We start from the raw sequence: 22,187 nt of genomic DNA on the forward strand, positions 1-22,187 counted from the left end.
TCTTGTTCCCATAATAGAGGAAAAGTCTTTACTCACTTCAACGTGGTCGTCGCGAGAGATTCGGTATGCAAAGCGGCATACACCTTCATCCGTCTATTATGTATGTAACGCTATCGCGACCCATTTCCGCGTCCCGCGAACGCGAATCGGAACGGCGCGGTCGACAGACGCCAGTATTTATTTAAGAAAAATCTCTCAGTAGCGCTACTTTTCAATCGCAGAAGCTTGGAAAATATTATAGATACAAAAATTCGATGAATCTGGAGCGTCCTGTAGATGAACTTTTCGTAAGAAATAATTCACGCTTTATTCAGAATTTGTAGATCAACTCTTAATTTATCGTCAGTTACTTGACTAGTTGACTTTCGTTTCTAAAATGATGATTATTGCATTATTAATTTTATCGTTATTAATCGCGCGCGGATAGCATGTAATTTTTAGAATCGTGTAATAATAAAAGAAGTAACTTCTCGTTGTAACGTCAGAGCAAAGATCCTCGTTGCTGACAAGAATAATTCGGTCTCTCGAGAACGCAATTTCTCTCGCAATTTCTTTCGCAAGTCCGTCGCTCTCTCGGGTCTGGTTAGAAAAAAGAAAATCCCGCGTGCCCAAAGACCGACGGGCGAAAAAGAAAAGGAACGAAGAAAAAAATTTCAAGCATCGGCGAAGTGCATTGTCAGAATTCTAGCGAGTCGACGCGAGTACCTCTCGCTCTCCCGGGATACTTCTTCTGAAAGCGCGATTCACCGGACAAGACTATTCGTATTCGTACAAAGGGAAAGTGTATTGTACACCGAGGAGTCCGAACTTATCCTGCACGGGTAGGTGAGTTTGCCTCGGGGTTGCCAGAGAGAATAAGGGTGAAATGATACCCATGATGGTAGGGATACGGAACGAAGACAACAATGACAAAGACGATAACGTTCCGAAGGGATATAAACGGGTGGAAACAAAAACCGGCATTTTTCGCGTCACTAATCGCGAAATTTTTATATGACTCGAGACACTACAGTAGCGAGCGTCTCATTCTTGATCTTACAATAGAAGCAAAGCAAGCTAGAAGCCGATTTAACAGAACGATACGTCGGACCTTCGGATACGCGTTCTCGCGAGCAAATACAAGGTGAACGAGGTCTCACGCGAAGAGGACGAAAACGGAAATTCGGACGGGACGGAAAAGACGGACGGCATCCGCGGCAGGGAATTTCAGATACTTAAGATGCCGGCGAAGACGCGACGGCGTTCGCCCGCGAAGAGAGCGAAGGAATTCGTTTCGTGCGCGCGGAAACAGCGAGACGCCGCCGCCGCCATCGCCGACGCCGCCGTCGGTTCCGTGCCGCGCCGTTGCAAAAACACGCGATAAATTATCCCGGAATCGCTGCGTCGACGATACCATCCATGCTGCATAAGTGATAAATGGTTGCTTTCGAGTATCAACCCCCGACGAGCGGTTCGGAATGTGAGAGGAGAGAATCGGAAGAGAGAGAGAAAGAGATGTGACAAGGAGAGACCCTCGGGAGAACCCCATCGGGAAATCTCCCCGTTTCGCAGGGCGATGCCGAGAGAGAGAGAGAGAGAGAGAGAGAGAGAGAGAGAGAGGAGATGCGAATCAGCTACCTCGATATGCTAACTAACGAGACAAAGGTGTTCCTTTGACGCGCGCTCGGTTATCGGTGTCGCTCGAGGATACCGCCGTATGTAACATCACCGTTCGCGTAAGCGCAAAAGAAGGAGAGCGGGAAAAAGGGAAGCAAAGGAGGAAACAAGCTCGAGGAAGGCAAGGGAGCGTGCCTCCTTCCTTTGGCACCACCGCACCGTCGCGAACCGACACGAATGGTCTCTTTCACGCTCGTTCGACGGCATTAACGAGACATCGTTATTCCGTACGGCGAGGCAGTCGGGAATCGAGCCCGATATCGATTATCCGTCGATTCCCGGTACTGCTGCCCCCGGCGGACCCCGTCGCGTCGCCGCAACTCCCCGACGCGCGACGTCGATGTTGACGCCGACACGGCGCGCGGCGCGAGAGATCGGACGGACGTGCGCGCCGATCAATCGATCTGTACTCGCGCGTCCGGGCTATGTCCGCGCGCACCGGTTCGTTATTCCGCGCGGTTAAATTTCATGGAAAGCTTCCTTCCCTTTAATCGTAGTCCCGTAGGTTGCCCCCACGCAAATACCTCGCGTCGAATTGTTGGAGACCGCGAGATGCGTAAAGCTGAAATGGATAATTTTAGCTATGATCTATACTTTTTGTGTCATCCTTGAATATATTACTGACGTTAAATCACATGATATATATCGCATGTTGATTTATAATAAATATGTAAGATATATACTACAATTTTAATAGTTATTAAAACAAAAAAAATGACTAATATAACAGGAGAACATGATACAAATATATATGTTTGAAAAAAAAAGAATTACAGAGACTTTTTGGAATAAACTCGCTCATTGACAGTGACACGCTTCTTAGTAAAAAAAAAACTAAATCAGATTATATTTTAATTAAAATGAGATCACGCGCGCGGTTCAGTAGTTGTGGCATCTATTTAGATAAATGCCACAAACTGTCAGCCGTTATTGGAATCTCAGAAAACAATGCGACTCGCGGAGAATATAATAAAAAAAGATAATCTCTCTGAAATCGCTGAAAGAGTTGAATCTGATTTCAAGTAAAATGAGAGTATAAATCTTTAACGCTTCGATTAGCAATCTTATAAATTCATTAAGGAGTGTACTAATCTGAAGAAGAATGTAATTTATCGATTTGCAGACAAAAATAGTTCGAGGAACAAAAGAAAGCAAAATATTGGTAGAAAACCTGTATACAATATGGCTGTTTCAAAATATGCAAAATTCTCGAGATCTTTTAAAAAGTCATATGTCGGTCGGATGGACGAGCGCCTCGAGCATTTTGTAAGAATTTCACCGAGATTTAAAGGGCCGTGTAGCGCAGCGCCTCGTTCCTAATGCCCTCCAGCTGGCCCTTTAAACTTTAAAGGCTCTCAAGAGAAACGGAAGTCCCGGCCTGCGCCGGGAAGAGCAAACGTTCTTTGTCGCAGTATGGAATACGTAACCGGCGCTACCTTCGACCTGTCGCGAGTCCTCGCTCGAAAATTTCGGGACAAATATTATCTTACGTCCTTTAGGAGAAAAGGAATCGAGACTCAAGGAGAGCAGGCTTTTGCAAAATTAAGAGTAATATGTGCCCCCCCCCCCCCCCGACGACGAACAAACGTGGCAAATGGGAAGACTCGTAGAAGCGACCACTCGGTTTGATTAAAATTTTCAGAACCCTTCTTCCCGTGCTAATTACGAGTCCCCGAGATACTTCACGTTCTCTCTTGTTCTCGTTCGTCAAATACAAAAAAAACGCAACATGAGAAGAGGCGTGCGCTGATTATTCGTATACAACATGAATTCCCTAAAAATGCGGACGAAGAGGAAAGAATTTAATTAAATCGTTAAGTGTTTTTATTATTAAACACATGTCGTGAATTGCAATATTGCATATTGTTATCAATTTTGTAATCACAATATGCGTTTGAAAATAAAAATTAATACTGAAATTAACGAAAAAGGAGAGACATTAAGTATTTATATTCATACACAATATGATAAACAAAAAGTAAGGAGGAGAAAAATCCACGAAGATTCTTTTTATTTAATTAGTCGATGAATGGTTTACCTATGACACGATATATAATAATATTAAATTCATAATCAATGAATTAATTTATTGCTTCGTCTCTACATAACTCCTATCTTTCCTCATGTTTTAATGCTCGAACAGTTTCAATTATATAATTTTACATGATTACACAGAAGTAAGCATAGATTCACTACTCATTCGTTGATGCATCTGTGTCCGGCGTTTCAATTTGCAAGCCGGTAGATCGAAAGAAGCCCACAGCGCGATGCGATGAATCGGCTTTCGCGATCGCGCCAGTTTCCCAACTCACGAACACGAAAGCCGCTCCTGCGGGAGCACTCGGGAACGGAAACGGTTTTCGCTGCCCTTCCCCTCTCTGTTCCCGTACGCTTTTATCCCCTGCGATTCGATTTCTGTCTCGCCCTTCGCGCCTGCGAAATCCAATTTGCCCGTCGTAAGCTGACCCGCTCGCGCGCGCGCCATTGCAACGAATCCAGAGTGGATTTTCACAGTTTTCTAAATTCAAGGAAATGATCCCGCCGATTCTATCCCCAGCGTCGGAAACCGCTCTACCCTCGCCTCATCTCCTCCACGTCCCACCCCGAGCGCGAACTAATCTCCGTCTCTCTCTCCAGCGCGCGCGCTCGATGATCGAATTTTCAGGGAAAGCTCAAAAATTGCCACGAACAAATCGGAAGCTGCGCGCGTGCCCCCTAAACTCGTTAGTCTGGCAAAAGTGCCACTTGATATTGAAGATTTCCTCGAAGATACATATAGAGCAGCCAATTTTCTTGACAAAAGTCTCGCATAACATTAAATATGGATAATGCAATAACGATTTTATCTAAAACTGCTATAAACAAATTACTTTCTACGCTAGCGGATTAAAAAGTTTATGCAATTTTTTTATTCTTTGCGTTAGTAACAAATAGTGAGAAAAAGTACATATAAAAATAACAAAAACAGAAGAAATGTATATCGACTCTTTATAAAATTCTGATACCAATTTATAAAGTCAATCTTCTTCTACGATCGAGAATTAATCGTGAAAAGAACATCTCGCAGTTCCAATAAAACCGTCACGTCAGCTCTATCGGCATTAAAGGTGATTAAATTCCTTTTTATCGCGGCGGTAGCTTCGTGCATTTGATACTGGCTCGTAGATAACTCAATTCGCGGCAGGATGCACGACTTAACGGAAACGTAAGCCGCCACGCTTATCGAGCAAGGTTATCACACAGTGGTATCGCTGCCACCAGCCCTGACCTGCTCTACGTGCCAAGAAACATTGCGGCCAGCCAGCCGGCAAGGAGACGCTCGTGCGCGTAATAGAGTTCTCGGTAGCTAAGTCTAACGGATTCGCAAATAAATAAACGCGGAAGAATATACGGGGCCGGAAGTGGCGATAATATAGAGAAAAGGGTGCCAGAGTGCATTCCCCCGGTTCAATGAATAGAAAGATACAGTCGGACGTATGCGCGTGATAACGCGCGTACAAGATAAAGCGAGACGTAGAAATGGAGGCCCGATGTATTGCGCTCGAAATTTCACGCGGCAAGATCCCTCGACTAATCTCATCTCTCCGCAACGAAAATTTCTACGTCGCTCCGCCGTAAAATCCGTCGAGTTAATACCTCTATTTTCCTATAAAGCAACGTGCGCTTCTATATATTCCTATTTTCTTAACGCAACGCGCTAATCTTCTTCTACGAAAGCTGCATCGCGTAAGAACATTACGTATGCGCAAATGTATGTTTTTATTCGGCCATTTGCGATTTGCATGCACGGCTCCTCTTCTGCGTCCGTTGCAAAAGGCCCTCGCAGCATCCCAGTGTCGAGTTGACCCGTGAGATTCTATCGGCAACGATCCTCCCGGGTGTTCCGTTAAGCGACCTCGGCTCCTGACGCACAAAGGAGACGATTTTCGATTCTCGCACATGCGAAATTTCATTATCTTCCCAGGGGAATCGGAGGCCCGGGGCCTAAGCCTGTTGTTGGCTTTTACGCACATGTCACACGCGCGGTTGTTCTTTCCGGTACCGTGTCTCTAACGTCTTTATCGGGCGACAATATCCCGACATCGAGATCGCGTTACTGGTTCTTTATTAGCATATCAAAGCCGCTTCTCGCGGTAATGGGCACGCCTCTCGGGGTAGACATAAGCGTTAATCCTTTAACACGATAGGACGAGTCAACTCCGCCGTTAGAGGACTTGACGTCGAGTTGGTCAAGGTACATTTTGACATTGCTACGAATTCTGATGTCTAAATAGTTTTTCGACGTATTATATGTATAATTACGCGTCATTAATTCCTATAATAATTTCATATCAATACATGTTAAGTAGTTATCACTGTTTTGACATTTTCGTAACTATTGCATCGGTTATAATAAGATAAAAAATAATATCGGCCTCAATATCTGAATTTCGCGAGTAACCGACGCGTAATATTCGACCCTATGTTTCTCTATCACGAATCGAGACGCTATATCTCTCTTAAGTATAGGAATTGATCGCATTTCCGCAGGCGTTGGCTGATGGCAAAAAAAAAAGATCTCATATTTTTCGAGACCGGATGCTTGCCGCGTGACGGGGGCGAACTACCAAAGAGGGTGTGTATTCGAGACACGAGACTGTCGGTTCATTCACCAAAAATTGGCACTCGTCCAATCAGCTGACAGGCCTCTCGTTTCCTCGTATAAAGCGAGGACGTGCGCGCGCCCGCAAAGTCGTCTATTTTCGGACTCGGTGGTTTTCTCTCTCTCCACGTTACGAAATCCCTCCGCGAACATCTGCTTTCGTACGGTGTTTCTCAGAGACAGCGAATAATCGTTAAAATGATTTTTCCGACGAACGGAAACGCGCGGCTCTCTACTAGGGAGTTAAGGCGATACATTTAAATGTTCGTGGCGCACATTTAAATGTTTTAGATATCCTACTAAGCGTATACGACAGAGGGAATACTCAGTGTTCTCTCGAGGATACAAAAATGTCATTCTAAATGCGAACATGTCCCGCTGTGAAATCCGATGTGAAAATTATTCTCTTGATGTGCAGTGCAATTTCAGAGCGACTCATGTAAAATTTAGATGTTTTTCTTAATCAGCAGAAACGCGAGTTTCAAAGAATTTAAATTTACATTGAAATGCCTTAGCACCGTCAGACTTCCTGTTCTAACGTTAGATGACACATTAAATATTAACACGCGAGGAGACGCGCAATGATACGTTAGTGACCGACGTGGTAAGTACGACACAGATGCATCACGATGCATTTTATATGGAAAAGTGTCGGATAAGTAAGTAAAAACAAAGTTACGTTTGATCGCAGTCTATAGACCATTTTCTGCCGTATAAGAGCGCGGTTATTAATAAATTTCCGTTAAAAAAAAAAGCACGATTGGTAAATTCGCCACGTCACTCACAAAGGTTAATCGATACTCGCGTTTTATAAACGTAGGAAAAAAAAAGTTTCGATGTGCGAACCACCGTTTAACCGTCCACGGGAGTTGGCGCTGCGCGCTACGACGCTACGACGAAGGGCAGGATGAACGGGAATAGCAAGTTCATCGTAAAGTCCGATCGACAATTTCCGAGGTGTCACTGTGCGCTTTCAACCCTCCTTCTCCCCCGCTTCCCCCCTCTCTCTCTCTCTCTCTCCCTCGCGACTGCATCAAAATTACCGTGGTATATCGACCGCCAGACGTTAGCAACACCGGTTAAAATTATCCGAAATAAAATATCGTGCCGTTGCGCGAGTTGTTGCGCGGGGGATCGTTGAACCCGCCGGCCGCGAAACCCGATCGTTCGAAAGACAATTCTTATCCGCGAGACACAAGAGACGCGAGTTTACCGCGCGGCAACCACCCGGTATTAAATCCCTGACTATTGAGAGCGGCGACAGATAAGTAAATACGAGTTTCTCCACAGGGGAGAGGGCAAGAGGACGAGAGGATGGATAAGGGTGGTGAGATTTAAGGGGGTGGAACGCGAAGAGGTTGTCGAAGATACGCCAGGCATGCGCATCGCCGCCCAGCAACCGGCAAATCAAATATTAACACCGGCTTTATACCGTTGCCGCCGATGGTATCGTTGGTGCTCAAAATGTATATACATGCCATAAACATTTACAACTTCAATCCTCGCGTTGCCAAGGAATCAAGAAAATTATCCCAGATCGATTTCACCGTCCCGCCTTAGCCATAAATGATTTTCACTGTCATATATTAGAAGAAGTGATATATATGAGCAACTGAATGTAGCTCAGGATGAATAATTATCACTTGACAATTTAAATGATTCAAAGTGGCAAAGAGAGATGTAATAAAACGGTTTTTTTTTCGATATGCACTTTTCAACATAACAATAAATTATTTTTCTAGAGTAATCCAGAACATTTAATTACTTAAATGCTTTGAATTACTAAATTCCTCGCAAAAAGTTTCGCGTTCAAAAATTAACAGTCTCGCGTCGAGCATACAAAAATGTTACGACCTATTCACACCTTGTCCACGTAATAATTTCTTCTTATTTATCGGGGAGAAAATCGGAAAAACGATCTCCGATTTCCGATCGTCGATCTCCATCGACGACAACCCGAAAAAAATTGTAAAAATAATTTTGCGTACTCACCACAGGCCGTTTCGGTAGCGTCGCGATTGCCTGAAACAGAAAGAGAACATCTCTGGTGAACGTTGTTTGTCAACTTACGGCCGCCACAGGGGCGAAAAATTAAAACTATTTGGCGCGTAATAGGAAAAGATTGGGTTAAAAAAATAAAATTCTTCCGGGAAATGAGCGCAATGCAAAAATTCCAATGAAAAGCCTAGAGTCCGGGCCGAAGTGCAGCGCGGCACGGCACGCCGCCGCGCCGAGCTAAAATCCACCACACATATTATGTGAAAGTACAGTAATTTAACAGCATACGGAGAATTCCTGGAAACAATTTGCGAGGCAAAGCCGGTAGCCGCTCATAAAATACAGCGAGAAAATACCACGAATTATCGGGAGGAATTTACAACAAAGCGCAGAAATTATTGGAAAGCGTCGTGCCCCCTCCGGGTCTTTCTCGCTCCTTTCGTCTTGTACTTTCTCTGGCTGCGTGCGTGTATGGCGCTCTTCCGTGTACACGACGAACCACGCATGCACTACATAGTCGCAAACGCTCGAGTAAGCTGCGTTATTCGCGGCCACTTCGAATAAATTTGCATACGAAAATTTGCCCCGTTCAGAGATTTTCGCAGATATTTTATCTCTTAATTAATTTAATATATTTGCAAATTGGATTTGTATAATCAAATTAATTAAACATATTACTTCCTATGTAAGTCATCATTCATTGGTGTAGTAAGTCTTGTATATTAAAACGCCACGTTTTCTAAAAAAGAAAAAGGCAGTGAAAAGTTATTCAGCTTGATTTAACAAAACAGAGCTTCGTAATCGTTGTTTCGTAATTTGTCGTTGTAAATAAATCCCAAATTACTAAAAACATGCACGCCTCATGCCGTTAAAGATTCGCCCGCGGCGTGTACTTCAGATAGCAAGAAAAATCCCTCGCGCGTCAAAGAGCCGGGGGCGACACTTAAAATTTGCAAACGGTACGAAACCGACCTGAGTTCGTAAATGCATCCCTCAAGGTAGATTTCATGTGATGTTCACAAAGCGTCGTCCCCCTCGCTTTTCCGGCAGACGTTCCGACTGGCTTTAAACGACAACTCTTTCCGCTTTTCAGGACAAGCGATAATGAAAATCGTCTGAGTGTATCATCTAAAGAAACGTTCCGAAAAACACTTCCGTCCATTTAAAATCTTAGTCTCTAGAGCTCAACTTTTATGAATTAATAAATCGTACTGATTATCATTTGCTTAGAAATGTAGTAAATTCTTACATAAAAAATTATAATAAATAATAAGATATATGGCAAACAGAGAGAAACCGTTAAAAAATTTGTTCTTTTGATATTTATGATCAGTTCGACCGATTTGACTTAACTTGACACAACGTTCTTTATTAGGCGTAACATATGCGTAAATTATGCTATGATAGGTTTCGCCATAATTCACATATGTCTCCATCTGGGTTATTCGCATTTATCTTATTTCGGAAAAAGTTTGCAGCGATATAAACTCGGACGTCGAAACGTCACGGATCGACCATGGGCGCAGATCAATGATGCATTTATATTTATTTATGCGATTTTCCATTTTTTTTCCATGTGACACGTACGTATGTCCGAAACCGTGACATTTGGTCGCGAGATCGTCGCATATGCACGTTACCTCGCGGAATATTAAATGCAGGCGGAGCGCCGGATTGTTTATTTATTCAAGCTGCGCACAAACACACACACACACACACACACGCACACAACATATCTCCGCATTCGTTCACTCCTCTACCCAGCAGTAAAGCCAGCCAGGCTACCTATTAAGACAGATGGCATGGAGATTATTTACGAGAGCGTGCGCACCTGAGCTCGCGCATTTTCAATTTCGGGCGTCGGTGCCCGATCGAACACACAAAATTCACCGGAATTACGCTGCGCGTATTCGGAACAAATTATCGAATTTCGTAAATGCGAGACTTGGAAAACTTTCATTGCCACATCCTTTTTTTTTATCGGCGACAGTAAATCCGGATCTGGATACAACGAAAAATGTTTATCTTAACAACACGCGTATCGCATCAAATAATGCAGACACGCGATGTCAGAAGCCATAAAAGCGACGAAGGTACACGAGAAATAAATAAAATTTACCCCTATATAAAATACGATATCGGATTACGATTTCGCCTTCAATACGAGAGGGGAAATATACATCAAAGGATAATAATAATTTTTCCATCTTTTTACCAGCGCGGCTCTTTTCGATCTATGCTGCATAGAAATTTATTAGCTTGCCGGCGGCGCGTCGCTAAATCGTGAGTTATCGCTGTTATCTCTACCGATGACGAACGACGACAACGACGACGACGACGACGACGACACAGACACAGACACGAGTCGAGAATTGGGACAACGACCTCGCGCTCGCTCGAAACAAAGAGCGAGCGTGACTATACGGCACTGATGCCCCGGCAGCCTATGTGCTTTTACGCATGGCGCAAGGTTCTCCCGGCCGCGAACGTGACGCGTATATGCACTCTCTACTTGGTTCTCTCCGTTCTTAAACGGCGAAACATGTCGAAGTCGATGCGAGACACGAGCGAGTATATGGCCGGGTGGCATCGGCAATTCCGCCAATGTAGCCCGCTTCTAAGTAGTAACGTCGTCAAGCGACACGACCTCAGTATTCCGCGTTTAGTGTGTTATGTCAGTCAGCCGGTATCATTTGGGGCGAAACAGTGTAATTACATGTAGGATTCGCCGTACTTTGCGCGACTCTGTAATTTCGCCCGTATAATTTATGCGACACCGCACTTTCAGCGGGACGGACGCGAGTGCGCGACGGCCGCCGCCGACGCGCGTAACACGCGCTCACACGCGCTGCCGAATGCGCCGCGCGGATGAATTATTACGCGCGCATCGACGGCGGGCAGCACGTGTGACACTCGTGAGGGAGCTCGTGAAAGGAAAAAATATATATACACACGGCTGCTTCAAATTTCCATCTCTTGAGCAAGAGAGACCGCGTGTTATTCCCGCTGTGTATTATTCGGATTTAACAGCCGCGGATTAAAACGGCGACGAAATTTCGAACGAGGAGAGAGAGAACCGTTGTGCCGCTCGTAACGCGCCTTGGCTTCTGGCGCGACACGAAAGAACGGCGATTAACGGTTCTCCGGTGCATTGTGTCGCCCTCGGTGCCGATCCTCGCACGGCCGCGGGCGCAGGAGAGAAAGGAGCGGAAGGCATTAAATTTTCAGCGCGGTCGTACTACCCGCGGCCAGGAAATATGCTTTAAATGGCGATAACTATAAATAAGGGGACGTACGTTAATTCTTTAGGAAGCTGCAGTAGCTCGTGTTTCTCGGATTCGAGAATCTCCTCCCTCTACGCCGTACAAGTCGCCCCAATTTTCGTTTTCCAATCTACTTCACTCCATTAGATTTAATAGTGATATGGCTGCCTCTCTCTCTCTCTCTCTCTCTCTATATATATATATATATATATATATATATATATATATATGTCGGCGATGCGAAATATACAACGCAGCGCAATTATTTTTCCCTCCCATCAGGGAAGTATTATACCAGATCTGATAAAAAATAACGGTCAGGAACATTTGTACTATAATTTATCTGTAATAGCCTTTTTCGAAACGAAATAAACAAACTAACAATAAACAAACGCACGAGTTTTTTTTGCTGCCAAAAAAAATCTTTTTTCGTGATGTACGCAATGATATATCATATAAACGGAAGATATTATGTGTGATGTTTGTACCACGCGTTATGTATGTTTGCAATGACCAATTCGGTGCGTACGTTAGCTTCGCCTCTTTGCCTTGCTTCTTCGTGACGAGAAAAACGCGAACGCGCGGAGATCTCGCACACGTTCGACGATAAGTGCACCGTCAAATGCACTCCGACACTACGTTCGTCCTCCTCGCGAATTCGATTGATTTATTGACGAAAAAGCCGAGCAAACAGGCGCCTTCCTTGCCCAAGATACGGGCGACTTTTTCGCTACGGCGATAATTAATTGCCCTTGCAATCCTGTTGCACCTTTATTTGTCCACGTAGAAAGTTTTAAACGAGGCGAGTTTTCTTCATCGAGAGTGCGACTTTGCAGCGCAATTTAACGGCAGAATTCACGTATATACTTTCGTATTTTTGCATCGATTGGAATTCTAGTCTTTCGTCTTGCTCGAAAGACTAGAGATTAACGTTACATTCGTTTCCGCAGTCACATACGAAGTGACGTAATTGCTTTTTTTTCAGAACCATAAGATTGCATGTTTCTAATTAAATTAAAACAAGGGATTGCTACATAAACAAAAATATCAACTTGAGAAATTAAATCGTCTAATATTCTTTGATTGTAATAAATTCACAAGTATATTCATCGAGGTACGCAATTCGTTGGAAAGTATTACCGCGAGCGCGTGCAAATGGAAGGAAAAATCCAGGGAGTTTTTAAATGCGCGATGATAAAAGTTAGAGGTTTCGCTTCTCTACAAACTGCCGTTGTTTGCTCGAATGCGAACGAAGGCGAGGAACAACAGGCGGTGAAACTGCACGACGTGACTCCTTATTCCGTCGCTTCCGCCCTAAACCATCGTCCGCTGTTTCCGTTTTCTTCCGTATAAACTCGGTATTTATGCGACACAAATAAAGAACAGCTAGGAAAGTATTCCGGGAAATAGCGCTTTCTTGCGTGCGCGAGCTCGTACTATTAGGATTAACGTGACTCGCAAACGTGACTTTATATTATAATGAAAAATGACTCTGGCTTTTGGTAACCAGTGGACCAACGAGTTTTTACCGCGCACATTGCGATATAAGCTTCTGTGAATCACTATGGTGACCCTAGGTGTCAATTGACCCTAGAAGCTGCAAAATTATACAATTGGATAATTGTCATCGCGACGCTGAACGCGCCATTAGGAGCGTATCGAAAAACAGTTTAGAAAAGCCGACGCGCCATTTATCTTGTCGCCTTTGGGACGCGCCATTCCGCTAGATAATCGAGGTGATAAATTTCACCGGGACATGCTGTATACATTCCACGTGTGCATGAAGCCTGCCGCACATCGTTCGGAAAACAATCAATCTACCCCAGAGCTTACCAGACGGCTTCGTGGACCATAGTCGCGATTTTGCCTGCCGAAAGCCAGACGACAACCCGGGTGATTGCAATCGGCTCCATGGTCCTCCAACCCTTTCCTCCATATTTATTCTTTGCCGCACTCATATTCCAGGCACACCAAACACACAGATTACTCGTCTTTTACGTTATCTAGAAGTTTTGCGACTGGTTCCGCCAATAGACGTAAATTTTATTCCAGATTTAATGCTTCGACCGTTACCAATTCCAGAACGAATCGAACAGTCAACTCACGAGAGAACTTAACAAACCGCAAGAAGGAAAAGAAGTTGCAGTAGAGTGCAAATATATTATGTAGACAAAATATAATTCTTTTCCATCAAAATATTTTATGTAAGATATCGAGAAAAATAAACTATTTTTTACTGCTTTTCAAAATTATTCTATAAAAGTTACTCTTTACATATATATTCAGCAAAAAAAATTTTCGCAATTTTACAACCGGCAATTTTACATTTCTGGATACGTCGCGGTGGATAAGCTCTTCTCCCGTACCCAACGCATTTTCGTGTCCCGTCCCAAAAGTTTGACAAGCTGCTATAGTCACGTAGAATGAAAGGGCGAGCCGGCATGACGACGGTGTCGAATTTTATGGCCGCGCCGAGATAGAAGTGCGGAAACTCATGGAAATCGGACGCTCTTTATTTCCCGAACGACGGTTGGTTGGTAACAGCGCGTGACCCCATCGAGAGATGGGCCCAGCTGCGTGCCTATATACGTCTCGGGCACGCCGAAGCCTCGTTTTTCAATATCTTTGCGTAACCCCTTTGACGTGAAACGGAAGATACGTCCATTGATTCGGGCCAATCGCCCGTAACGTAAACACCGATAATGATCGAAATGTTTCGCTTCGCGCATTTCGGAGCAAAACCCGATGAATGGTGCATGTCCTTTCCTCCCACCTCAGACATCTCGTCAATATTCGAGACCCTCGTCGTTTCTCATACGGTAAATAAATAATTCAAAAGAACAAGTCATCGACACATTGGGGACACTGCTACGATGGTGATCTGACATTAATGATTGATAGTACGTCAAAGAAGATAAACAGAAAACGGGGGCGCATGAACACGTAAGTTCGAGGTTCACATGACGACATTCTAACAACAAAATTAATCACTATTAAATTATTGATGGGAAATATAATATATAACCGAAAGAAACTATTATAAAGTGTGGCAATCAATCAGTTGACAAAATAATGAGTGTAAAAGTGCGAGATACTTTATGAAATTTTGCTCAGTAATATGTTAACAAATATCGATCGGACAATACACTTGTATTGCTCGTTCTAATGGAGAGAAAACAGAGCTAGAAGGATTAATATATATATATATATATCTGTAGTACGTAGGAAGGCATTTCCCGTGGAAGGACGAAGAAATTCCTAAATTCATCGGATCGTGGAAAAGGATAATGAACGATAACCCTTCCTCAACGGGGCGTCTAAATACATCCCCCGAGAGATACGGTTTTGCCTAACTGTGCATTCGGGATTTCGCCGACGCTCACCGTCCCGCTTAAAGACGACTGGATTTTCGCTCCAGTCGGTGTAAACAAGCGACCGGTACTTAAAATTTCGATCCCCCTTGAATTTACCGCCGGTCAAACGAATCCGCGGATATTTAGGCCCTCCGTCTAACCGGATATGTGGCGTGGCGCGAAAGCGAGCTTAGTCCGAAACTTCCGGCCCTCGTAAGCCGCCGGTAAAGCCGGCCGCGAAAGTTCGGCCAGATATTACGCTGGCAGTGATTAATTGCGAGCTTTGAAGTTTAACTCGGCGCGCCGACGATCGCCGTAGGTAACACGCCTGTCCGGTTTCGTATTGTTATTGGGCAACCCTTCGCTCTCGCGGACTCTAACGAGTCCGAAGCCCAGGATTAGCCTCGTACGAGCGTTTCACGCTGATTCGATTAAGTTCGCCACGTCGGAAGTGTTCTATTATTGGCGCGGAGGAGGGGCAGTACATGCTTTTAATTCAACGGAGGCGCGCATAGACTTTCCGCTTTCCGCCGACAAGCGAACAAAAGGACGTGCGAAGCGACGATTGATTGCCGTTGGATCGAAACCGACAATAATTGAAAAACTTTACAGAGAAATCTGCAAATACCTATACCGTGAATGTGCGAAAACCGATAACACGGGTAAATGTATAATATAAAAATAATTTTTCATTAAATACTCTCTTTGATAGTTTTCGCTCTTTGACGAATCTCTTTTGCGCTTACCAGAATTTAAATTATTTCAAATGTATCTTTTATTTCATCGATGTCTTTCACGTGTGTGATACAAATGATGGAATTGGAGTCAGATGACAGTGGGTTAGTCACCAATGATTTGTCGAGCGAAAAACAGAAGTCGGTTACGCTCCGAGGGCGGCCGGATGTCGCCGAGAGAAACATCTTGTAACCAATTAAAAGGGACAGGCCGCTCCTCCGAAAGCGAGCTTTTCTAAGAACACCATTTTCTCGCGTCGCTACAACGCGCATCTATCTTTAGCGCTTTTTGTCGCGTCTCTATAAAAAAATGTAGCTTGTCATACATGCGCGGAGTGCGTGGCGAGTGCCGCGGATCGATACGATTCCGAGAGCTTTCCCAGTTCCCCAGACAATATCGACGGGATCGCCATTAAAGTCCATCTTCGATACGAGAAGCTCCGGGCAACTTCGGAGGCATTGAGTTTCGTAATATCGCACGAAATCGCCTTCGGAGAGATCAAAGCCGGGCTTATACGGATACAAGCCACAATGGCAGATCCCGCGCGACCATGCCTATTTGCTCGGAATTTGAGCTTCGATGCCTCGATTCTCGTGTCCCTCTTTACCTCGATCCTCGAATGCAATTTAAAAATAGGAGACTTGCGGTCTTAAAGTAAAATATAATATATCGTAAAACGCGTAAACAGATCAGCGTTAACCGGTATTGATGAAATCCACCTTCAAAACAAGTTAACGTGAACAAAGAGAACAGCGTACTCGCGTAATTTATTTAGTAACAGACGTCGCGTAACAGACGCTGTGATTTGTTAATTAAATGTAATAAAATACCGCGTGCCACTTCTGCGAGAAAACCGACAGCTCGCATTTCGATGAGACCAATGCGTCGCGAAAAATCCTCGCTGGCGAGGGACCCAGGATTCGTTCCGCGAGCCGTAATTGTGCATGCACCGTGAAACGGTATCAAGATAGCCGCCGCCATTACGTTCAACACGCGATTATTTCACAGGCAAATAATCGCACGTTCATTTCGCAAAGAACGCTTTCCCCGCTTCCCCACGCGATTGCTTGATTTATTATCTCCTTCGTCAAGTCGCCCTGCAGAATTTAATGAAAGGAAAGGAAAATCTCGGCTTTGTTGCCGCTTCCTGCTTCTCGTGCCAGAAGATACACATCATCGAAGGCCGAATGCGTGAAGGAGACCCGGCAGCCGAAAATGCCTCGGCTCCTCCTCTCATTAACGAAGGAAGCCAGCGTGACCGGCGACGACACTGTAGAGATCCTCTTGACGACGTTACTTTGTCGACGTTTCCTCTGAGATCTGGCTCTCTTGCTTTTTTTTCTCTCTCATTTCCTCTTCTCTTCCTGAAGCCTCGATGAGGATAAAGACGCGCTGCACGATCTACCCTAACGTCTGTTCTACGTTGAGGGCGAATGCACCTGCTGGCTGGCTCGTTTCCAAAACTCGATGGCGAACGGTACGAACGCGTGGCTCTAAGACTCTTCTCTTGATTTCGTTTCTGCCCAATGTTGCGCAGACAACTCTAGAGCACTCCGTCAATCGGCGAAATAAGAGAGAGAGAGAAAGAAAAAAGGGGAGAGGGGGATATATATATGTATTATACGAAAGCTAAGGCGACGTTTGTAGGGCAGATGTGTCAGTGAATGACCGATCCTAAACTTGGCAAAGCTCTGAGAGAGGAAGCTTAAAATCGTCTTACGAGATAAGGAAATAAGCAAAAGAATGCAAATAAGATTCCCAAGTATAAGACAGGTATATATAGTAATTTAAAGTGACTTATCCCGTCTACCCTAATTTGAACACATCGACGCAAAATGCCAGTTTTTTTACTATACTTTTTTTTATTGGATTCTTCTTGGAATTAGATGGACGTACAAAGCGACTACGATACCCTGTCAGAGGCACTTAAGTTGAAGGTAATCGATCCGCAATTATGGAGATTTCAAAGGCGAATTGCCCGCAACTGACACGCGCTGGTGATTATAGAAATATCGCAAAGATATTGGATGACGTTTGATTAAACAGACGGGGAATTACATAACGCTACGATGATCGGTCGATTTCGCAACCGCCCAGACGTCGTCCGAGGATAGAATTTCGATATCGATCATATCGGGTTGACACGTTGACATTGAGCGAGACGACGTTGCGAAGCGACGTCTTGTCTGTCTCGTCTCGAGAGGTACTGCATTTCATTATGTACATACCGTCCAAAAGGTATTAGTTGAATGGAAAATTCTCAGTAACCGTTAAATTTGATAGTGCACAAAGATACGATCTCGTACAGAAGCGTAATTGGAATCTGCCAGACCTATCGGAAAACAGTGGGCTTTGTCTAGCAGTATCAATTGTATATTCTAAGCACGTGTTCATAGAAAATTATTTGCAATTAAATTATACCCCGAAGAATTTGCAAACAAATCAGAATGTAATAAAATAATTCTCGATATAAATAAATGTTGGCATAAATTGAAATTTGTATTAATATCATTGACGTTACCGTATATCTTCCATAAGGATAATTATTAAGCCACGCGGGGGCATCCCATTCGCACATAAATCATCAGATATACAAAAATAATAATGGAGTATAATATCTGGCCGTGCCACCGCTGCCGGCTCAAAAGAAGAATATAAACCATAACTCACGAATACATGGCGGAGATTCCGATGGAGCGCTTTCCTTCTCTCCGCGCTCCACCCGCTCGCGGCCTCCCTCCCTCCCTTCTCGTCTCTGTATCCGCGATCGCGATCGACGTCCGTAAAATCGTATCCGGCGCAACGAATATGACCACGATTAAGATTACGGCGATGCCGATGGCGACGGGACGCCGAGCGACGCCGATCGGAACGACCGGAGCCGATACGTTATCTTAATTGCCCTTCGAGTACGACACGGCTCAGGCTTCCAAGCGCACTGATTTTGCGGCGGAACGTATGGACGTCTACCGTCGAACAGCACGCCTTTTTAATGGCGCACGAACAAAGATAAACTCAATCGCAAGCGCGGTCGAGACCCGATCGCATCGGACGCGGTTGCATCGCGATGCACGGCAACCGATAGATCCGAACATATATACGGTCGTACCCGATAGTAAATTCAATTTTTAGTAGAATGATGTATAGTGGTTCGAGCGCGACCGGGTCAAGTTTACTACATGAAGAATATCTCTTGTGTAAAAGAAGCAAGTGTTCAAACTGGTTTTGCTTATAAATAATTATATGAAAGATACCCTCGGGAATTTATTTTTATCAAATTAAAATTTTACATTCACGAAAAATAAAAAAATTTTGTCGGGCGTCAAACATGTCGAAAATAAATCTACATGCAATAAATATCAAAATTTTCTTTAAAAAAAAATTTTGCGTCCAACAAAAACAATCTTTAGAATTTAACCCTCCGTCACCACCGTTATTTTTACTGCTTTGCCCCCCCTGGGTCCATTTTGTCCAGCCTGCCGGATCTTGGCGTCCCTTGGCGAGTGAATTCTCACTACCAACAACTTTTTTTTGGGAGGGGAGCCAGACCTCGCCCTCTCTTTGTTTTGGAAATATTTGATGAGCTCAAAATTTCGCTTGTTCCCAAAAAGACCCAGAGGAGGGGCGACGAAGGGATAAATCGATAGTTCAAAAGTATTTGTATACGCAGGAAGCTGCATGAAAATTTGCTCCAGATTAAAAATATTGTAATAACTCCATCATTACCCAGCAGAAAATTTTTTAGATTGAAGACTTGGTGCAAACTTGGCGAAAATAAATCGATTTTTATCTAAACCAGGAATTTCCCTATTTTACTCTGCGCAGCGCCGAAAGAAGTATCATCGCATTAATATGAGATAGACGGCAGTGCTTTCGCACAAACGTGATAAATCTCTCGTGTCTTCGCCTCCGTTGTCCCGACTATTCTCTTATTCGCCTTTCTCTATCCTCGCTTTTTCCAGCATGAGCGAGCAAGCCGCGGCCAGGGCTTGGACTCGTGTATTTATGTGCCATGGCTTATTTATTCTCGCGCGTCCGTGCTCGATAAATTGCATGCGCGCGCGTAAGAGAAACAGAGAAAGAAAAAAGACGGAGAGCGAGGGAAAGCTTTTCCACATACACTAAACGATGCATCCGAACTACGGTCGTCGCGGCGCGTCGCAGCTGTACGCGAAACGCAGCTGCGACTAATGAGAGCCGTCCGTTAAACCTCGCGCAGTCAGCGATGCCGATACGTCGATAGGCGAAATAAACGCGCGATAATTCTCGCCAGGTAATTACCGTGTAACAAGGAGAATCTGTGATCGTGCGTCGCGTCACCGGGGAAAATCGAAGCGATTGGAGCGGAATGGGCGAATAGAATCGGCCATTCAAAGAAACCGTCTCAAAGCCAAAATGATATTTATTATTATTATGCATTTTCAAATCTGATACAATGCTTTTGTGGTAAAAACATAATTGGATGCAGCTATATGCAATAAGGAACCAAGTGCCATTAAAAGCGCCAAGCGTTCCTATTTTATCTTATTTTACGCAGACGGGAGATTTTCTAAAAATGCATATAAGGCAAGGGATTATATCTGAGGAGCATCGTAACGACCATTATATTTGAGATAACGTTGACACAGAGTTTTATTTCTAATGTTTCGTGAAATTTGCTGTGGTGAAAAAGTAAGGTTTTGAAGTTGGTTCCGCATTGCAGAACTGCGTCCAATTTAATTTTTAGCTCATGCATTTTTCCAATAATGGACTGTTATTGAGTATTAAATTAAATTATCCAGAAATTGATGACGATAAAACAAATGTGCGAGAATCATTATTCTATAGGGAGAAGGGTTTATCATGGCGATATCGAAGCACGACTGAAAGCGAAACGAGATTTCCACCTGCTTGTAGACCATCGCCCGTCCAGTTGGTTGCGCGCATCGATTTTCTCGGCGAGCAATTTGATCGAGGGTGAAAGATGATGGGCGGCGAGGGCGGGAGGCAACGGAGGGAAGATCCTCGAGATCATTTGGGACGTAGGGAACGAGGTCGCGCGGCAACCATGATCCCGGAGATCGAAAAAAGGTTAACGACCGCCGCTCGAATCGCGACCCAGCTTTTGGACTACGGCGTGGAACGACGTCGTTTCCCTCCCCCGCCAACGTGTCTTTATCTCGCCCCTTCCATCCGTCCTGACCCTGCCCGACAGTGACGAGAGAGAACGGCGACGGAGACGAAGGAGGTTTAACGACAATGCGGGGTACGGAGATGGAAGAGAGAGCGAGAGATACGCGATCGGTCAAAAAGTTACGCCGGAGCGAAACGAGACAGCTGCTTAATCTCGCGGCGACAAAGCGGATGAAGAGGGTATTATTTAACGAGATAACCAATATCATAGGTTTTTTTCAGGTTTTTTTTTTTATTTCGATTTTCGAAAGTTTTTGCGAGCGAAACCGCGCCTCCCTTTTTCTTTACGATGGCTTAACGCAATCGCTCGTAGAGAGCGGTAGAATTACAAAATGAATCACACAAATGGTTCGGAAAATTATATAAGGGACGTTCTGGAAACGTACCGAATGTCTTATGTAATTTAATTAAGAAGATCTATTGTCGAAAGACTACGCCAAGAGATGGCCCTACATAATTTTTTAAGAAAAATATATTAATATTAAAATTGTTATAAAATCTTTGCCTGAAAAGAGACGTCCTATATTCAATAATTATTTCTAGACAGAGAAATGCCTTGATATCAATTCCTGGAAAATATTTGCATGATTAGACAAAAAGATGACAGACCCAGCTGAACTGACAAATCGAGCTGAGTTGCAGTGGCACGGTCCAATTAATTCATTAATTCCTGGCGGAATGACCGTGAATTCTCGGAATTGTAACAGCAAAAGTCAAGTGGTAATTGTACAATTATGCAACCGGATACCTATTAAATACGTGACGAAAGATAAGTCGGTACAAGCAGTACATCCATCATCCATCCTCACTTATCTCAAGCACTGGGCATCTAATGAAGTCGCTATTAATAACGATAATTCACAAATAAATCATTAATTATCAGAAAAGTAATTATAATTATTTTGAGAAATAAATAACTGATACGTGTAGAGAATAAGAATAGGGTGATACCCTTTTTGAATATTCATCGGGCAGATAACCAGATAACACTAATTAAAATTAATTAAAATATAGTCGCTTATCATCAAAATTATCATCATACTCATAACAAACTGAATTATTATTAAACTTATTTTTATACGTGCTCGTGACTCGTGTCTACGTTCTCAATTATTTGCGTTCGCCAACGCAATTTCATCGTACACTTTACTGGATAACTGTAACTATCGCTCCGCTCTCAGCGTTCTCGTTCCACGTTCACGAGCGCTAAATCAAATTCATTCGTTATTCGATATACCGGGGCGCAGCGCTTCGCGCGTATGTACATACGGCTGCTCTGTGCGTCATAACTCGGCGGCGTCTGCATTTTTCAGCGTCCAATCCGTTCGCTTTCCCTGCATGCTCGCTTTTATCCCGACGGGTCCGCAG

The 22,187-nt window shown here is 44.0% G+C and overlaps 1 protein-coding gene across 11 annotated transcripts in view; it reads right to left on the reverse strand.

Moving 5' to 3' along the window:
• Positions 1-22,187, reverse strand: part of LOC143899662 (growth factor receptor-bound protein 14) — a 251,125-nt gene that overhangs the window by 102,820 nt on the left and 126,118 nt on the right. For all 11 annotated transcript variants that reach the window (XM_077410092.1, XM_077410091.1, XM_077410093.1 and 8 more), the window contains one exon: positions 8,291-8,320. In XM_077410092.1, coding sequence (XP_077266218.1) covers positions 8,291-8,320 — 30 coding nt within the window. The remainder of the gene's footprint in view (positions 1-8,290; positions 8,321-22,187) is intronic.

This window comes from Temnothorax americanus, unplaced genomic scaffold, assembly GCF_048541705.1.
Source record: "Temnothorax americanus isolate GAGA-0224 unplaced genomic scaffold, ASM4854170v1 Scaffold28, whole genome shotgun sequence".
NCBI classification, from domain to species: Eukaryota; Metazoa; Arthropoda; class Insecta; order Hymenoptera; family Formicidae; genus Temnothorax; species Temnothorax americanus.